Source organism: Drosophila biarmipes, chromosome 3R (genome assembly GCF_025231255.1).
Source record: "Drosophila biarmipes strain raj3 chromosome 3R, RU_DBia_V1.1, whole genome shotgun sequence".
NCBI classification, from domain to species: Eukaryota; Metazoa; Arthropoda; class Insecta; order Diptera; family Drosophilidae; genus Drosophila; species Drosophila biarmipes.
Genome location: NC_066616.1, coordinates 19,349,227 through 19,354,930, shown reverse-complemented (window position 1 = coordinate 19,354,930; position 5,704 = coordinate 19,349,227). Strand labels below are relative to the sequence as shown.

At 39.1% G+C, this 5,704-nt stretch overlaps 1 protein-coding gene across 2 annotated transcripts; it reads right to left on the bottom strand.

Moving 5' to 3' along the window:
- Nucleotides 1-1,264: 1,264 nt before the first annotated feature.
- LOC108023503 (calcyphosin-like protein) lies at nucleotides 1,265-5,320 on the bottom strand. Of its 2 annotated transcripts, none has more exons than XM_017093043.3 (6): nucleotides 5,264-5,320; nucleotides 2,256-2,404; nucleotides 2,038-2,157; nucleotides 1,919-1,976; nucleotides 1,565-1,777; nucleotides 1,265-1,510 (listed from the first exon to the last, which is right to left on the bottom strand). In XM_017093043.3, the coding sequence occupies exons 1-6, from the start codon at nucleotides 5,303-5,305 to the stop codon at nucleotides 1,409-1,411; spliced, it is 684 nt and encodes a 227-aa protein (XP_016948532.1). In that variant the 5' UTR covers nucleotides 5,306-5,320; the 3' UTR covers nucleotides 1,265-1,408. The 2 variants fall into 2 exon arrangements, with proteins under 2 accessions (XP_016948532.1, XP_016948541.1); XM_017093052.3 differs by lacking the exon at nucleotides 5,264-5,320 and adding an exon at nucleotides 3,308-3,464.
- Between the last annotated feature and the right edge of the window lie 384 nt (nucleotides 5,321-5,704).

The following is a 5,704-nucleotide window of genomic DNA, read 5'->3' as shown; positions in this document are numbered from 1 at the left end:
GTAATATATTTTATGTAAATCGAAATAAATACTATAGTATAACAATATTTACATTTAATTAGTTAATTAACAACATTGATTTACTCTAAAGCTGTTGAGAAAAAGGTTTTTAAAAAACCTAATGAAATTATTTGCCAAAAAAAATACAAATTTGTTTCTTTTTGACGGTGATATTGTCTTGATTTTTCTCAGTGCACGGCTTGTTAGGCAAGTCTGTTTTCTCGGGGTTTTCTCGCACTCACTTCGTTGGAGTCTGGCTCTCGCTCGTTCTTTGTCTCAGTGCGTAATTTCAACATTGGCAATTAAAATTTTGTATGAGTTGCTTGCAATCAGTGCACAAACTTGCCACGCACAAACAAATACACTCGCAGAAACACCCACACAGAGGCCCGCACACACAGATGCACACAGTTGCATGTGGCGACAAACTCAGCTGGTGTCTGCATAATTTAAAGCATACATTTAGGCTGCCGGTCCTGGCTGTGTGATAAATGCCAACCAGTCAGCGCACACCCACACCGACACACTCGCACGAACACCCACTATCACACGCACATGCACACATACACCGGCGCCGACACACACAGCCATGCGAAGGACATCAGTTCGCTGCTGCTGACAATTCCAAACAATTTGCCGAGTCTGACAAGCATTTTGGGCTTGGTTCTTGGTCCTAGGTTCTCTGTTCGTTGCTGTGATTGCCGTCTTCGGCGCTCTGCCTTGATTATAAGCCACGCCCACACTCAGACTCACAAATTTTGGGCGCACTGAGAAAAATAATGTTTAATCAAAGAATGCCGGGGTAGAGCTAGGAAAACCTCTCTAAAGGTGCCCAAAAGTATGCAGTTAAAAATAGGAATATTTTGAAAAATACTTTTTTTTTATTTGAATCGTCTAGAAAAGTCTTAAGGAGGTTGTTAAAATTAATACCGAAATGTAAGATGTATTTAAAAGTAGTTATCATTATTATAAATACGAGTATTTGATAAATAAAATAGAACAACTCCTTTTTTGGAATATTTCTCAGTGTAGCCACCCAGCCAGGCTTTAAATCCATGTAAACTACGAACAAATGTTTAGAGAAAACTTGTTACTTGTTATTCTGCATATTTAACAAACACTTCTACATGCTCACTGCTAACGAATCCTAAGTCCTGGAACCCCTGAAATCCATTCAATCCCAACTCTTCATCAAGTATTTCAAATTCGAGTTATGAACAGGGATACTTCATTTCTTTGCAATTGGAACGTTGCCCATACGAAGTTTACTCGAGATTTATTTAATTTTTATTTATTTTCTGAGCTGTGTATAAATAGGACATGAGCTGCACTAAATACTATGCAAGTGATTGTGAAGTGATTGAGATTTTAGTGGAGTGCTTGCGTTTTAGTGAGATTTGTGCGTTATTTACATGGCATAGGCACGACGCATCATTAAATCAAAGTACATGTCGTTGTCGATTGAGGCACTAATCGTGGCATAGTAGTTGACGAACTCCTCGCGGGTTATCTGTAGTTGATAATGTTATTAAAAAATATATTGGAACTTGAAGCCAAGACTCACCTTGCCATCTAAATTTCCACGACCCCCCTCGAAATTGTGCAGAAAATCGGTGAGGATTTCGTCCTCGGACTTTTCCCCGCTCTGGTACTTGGGATGCTCCTTTACGGAGTAAACATTCTTAAGATCCTGGATGGTTATAACACCATCGTCATCGCGATCCATTTTGTCAAAGGCCTGATCGATAATATTCAGGCGGCTCTGCGGCATGGGGGGCTGAAAAATAAGTTGATTTAAATATTCATTTGGATTATGGATTAATTAGTATTTTCTTAAGTAATTAGCTTTCATAGTAATGATTGATTGTGAAGTTTATCACTTGGCATTTACAAATGCTAGCAATATTTCTTAACTTACCCTCAACTTCAGCAGGAACTCGGTCATGTTGATCGATCCACTGCCGTCCTCATCGAAGCTAAACAAAGAAAATGTTATTAATTTCATATCTCTGTACCTATGGCACACCTGTCACTCACGTGGCGAACATCTGCTTAATCTCCTCCTCCGTGACGTCCAGGCCAGTGTCCCTAATGCCGGTGATGAACTCCTCTTCGTTGAGCGCCTTGCTGCCATCATCGTCCATCGCCCGAAAGGCCCTGCGTTGAATAATTCGAAATTAAACGGTGACTATTGCATAATTGATCGCAGGACCGATTGGAATGTCGTTAAAGGCCAATAAGCCAGTCTCACATACCTGCCCAGTCCCAAAATGCCTGTTGCTCCGCGGCTGAAGCACAGCAGTCGCAGCTTGGTAATGGGATCCTTGTCGGCGCCATCTGTCAGTTCCCGGAGCGCCTGGCTCGCCAAGTTCGCCTCGAGGGTGTAGAGGTCGTTGTTCGGGGACTTGTGGTAAGACATTTAAGAAATTAGTTAGGAATCTGATTCAGTTTAAATAGTTTTTAGCGCTCTTTTACAGGGCCTACTCCTACTTTTATTCCCTAAAATACGATGTATCGATTGATTTCTTCAGTAAACTAGAACACCTGTGGCATTGAGTTACTTTTCTGGAACTTGGCAAGTAGGCGTATAATTAAAGAAAGTTTTCTATGAATTATAGATTAGATTGAATTACCACATGTTAGCCAATAAAGAAACCAATTGTGTGTGGAATCGAAAAATATATATAACTGAAAGATACTTCATATCTGAATTTTTTGGTAAATGTCTATTTTAAAATTTCGGATTTAATTGGCGAATAACAAAGTGTAAAATTGTATCTGTATTGACTGACTTCTTTTGTCATTATCTTGATCAGCTGTACCACATTTTTATAATCTTCAGAAAAACAAATAAAGCCGAGTGACTCAAGAAAGAGTAGCTGATTATTTTCCTCAAGTATCATATGTAAATTCCACGTATAGTAATTAACGCAAGCCCCTTAAAAAGTGACTAACATAAACATCCATTTATGGATCCAGTAATTGGAAACGCTGGGTAAACTCAAACAAAATATCACTTTAACCGCCGTGAATCATTCGCAGCGCCTGAGCTCGTATTTCTCAAGACGCTCTCTTAAAGTTTCGTCACAATTTCAAGGCAAAGTGCTTTCAATTAAGTGGACTTCGTTACTAGACGAGACGAGTCACAAAAGTGGGGTAGGCATTTTCATTTCGGTGAAAGCCCTTTTCGCAATCTCTCTAATTGGAGCCCAAGGTGAAGGTCGCCGCCCCAAAGCTTAGCCCCACAAACAGCGAACAAATGCGGAGAGAAAAAATCGAGTCAAACCCCACGAAACTCAGAACTTACCTCCATGTCAGGGGGTGTTATTTTTTCTGAATAGACCTTTTCACTAGTTTTATACAAAATTTGATGGAGCCTTGTTTTTTACAGTCGCCCCGCTGAATGGATAACTGCAAGATACTTGTTACTTTGGTGGCTTTGAAATGCAAACTGAAAGCGAAAAATAAAGCGGCGGCACTGAATAAACAGCCATTCGCCGGTGGGAGCGAGATGGGGCGACGCGCCGATGGGGGGAGCGAGCGAGAGGCCCTGCGGTGGGGGAACGAGTGGAAATGAAATATGAGCTTTGCCGGCTTTTGTGGCGCGGGAAAAACTAGTTACTAAAAAGCATTTACGCTCATGTAGAGCAGACAGCTCGCCCAGACAGAAAACCCACCGGCTCGCTCACTCACCTGACTCATCCGCCTAATAACTAGCTCGCTCTGCCAGAGATGGCATTTTTTTCCACAAAAAAACGATTATTTTTTAAGTCAACAAAGGTGAAAATGTTTTAAAATAATCAAAAACATCTGATGATATCATCGCTAGACATGGGACGTTTGTTTTATATATAGTAATACAGAAGTTTTGGAAAAATAATGGCTTATTTGTAACATAAATATTCTCTTTTATAGCTGCATATTTGAATGGGTCAAAAAAGGATTGAGTTTTATTTCCCAATCAATGATATTATGTTAAAGATCAAAGTGTATAGGATATTTACACTTTACATACACAAAAACAACATTTTCGTATTTGGAATCAAAATAAATTGTTGAAAGTGAATTCCCCTAAAAAGCGCGTAGGGTCGAAACCCTTGAAATAGTCAGTTTGCGGCCAACACTGCCCGCGGAATCTACCGGCCTCCTAAACATTTTATTTCAATTAAAAAGTGGCTAGTTCCCATGGCCCACACACCAGTTTCGTGACTGTCTCTGACCAAATGTTTGCCTGCGACCAACACGAGCCGACCGAAAAAACACAAACGCACTGAATGGGGTCTGTAAAATTGATCTAGATAAAAAATGAAAGCACCTAAAAGAATGCAACTCTAAATGTCCCCTAGTTGAAGAGTTATTTGGTTTTATTTTATCGCAATGGCAATGCAACCATCACAGAAAGGTCAAAGTTAAATAAGCGATGGCTTTGATTAGTGCCATTCAAAAGAGTTTGGGGAGTGAAAGAGGATATTTCCCTTTTGACTCGAATTCCAATGTGTTACTCTGGACATTTAGCATTGACTTTCAGAATCAAATCAAAACCAATTTACACAAACTTTATGAAGTTATTTTTCCCTTTATTTGATGAGTATAACCAAAACCAACACGTTTTTTGCTTTTCCTATGATCATTTATTATATTCTTGACCCTTAAGAATTTCATAAAACAACATTATGAAAAAATTAAATTTTAAAACATCACAAAAAATAGGTGTAAAAATGTATCAATTGTAAAACCCAAAAATCCATTAAATTGTTATTATTTTTTATCCACTTTTTAGTGGATAGTGTTCAGTGTAACTGAAAGTTCAGGTGATCGGTTTCCTGAATATTGATTATTTGTATTTTTTAAGGGTTGCCGTGTGTTTTGATTGAGTCTAGTTGTGTCAGGACTCATTTACTTAAACGAAAACATGTAATTTGCCAAATCGCCCTGGCTTTAGCTGCAGTTGAAGGTGGCTTAGGTGCTTCTCGTGTTCCACGGGTCATATTTGTCTCATATAAAATGCATTCGGCCCGAGAGCACTGCCATGTCACTCGACCATTAAGGGAAATAAGCCAGGCAAACATGACAGCACAATATTTTCACATCGACCCGTGTGTTTGTCTATCGTGGCCCAAATAATCAGTCATGAATCACTGCCGGCGGCCAACACTGCGTATGCGTAATATGCATTCGAATAAGCACTTTGAGCCGGCACTTTGAATGGCTTATCCGCTACAAGCAGCTGTTTTTGTTTGATAATTGATTAATTTATATTAACCTTGAGGCTCCAGCCCTTCGTGCGAACGGCCTTCAAGAACATTCCGCCTACCGAATTGAAACACAACTAAATTTGGCCGACCAACCTTTGGCAAAGAAATAATAAAAGCCGCTAAAGCAAATGGAACTAGGCAACAGCTCGGGGTGAACCACAACATACTGGGGCGGTGAATGGGTCACTGAGTAAATGAAAGTTGACTCATATCGAGTATTTGAGTTAGTCGCCCTATTAGTCAAAGAAACTACTGAGAGAAAAGCAGATTAAAATGTTTGAAATATTATTCTATTACTGTTATAAGCATTACTTGTTTTTTATTTTTATAGTAAATTATTTTTATTATTATCCTATTTTTATACAAGTTCAAAACAATGAAATTTCTTGATAGAATCTACTTTCGGTCAGCTTTTTTCAGAAGTAGCAACTTGTCCATGGCTTGGAAAA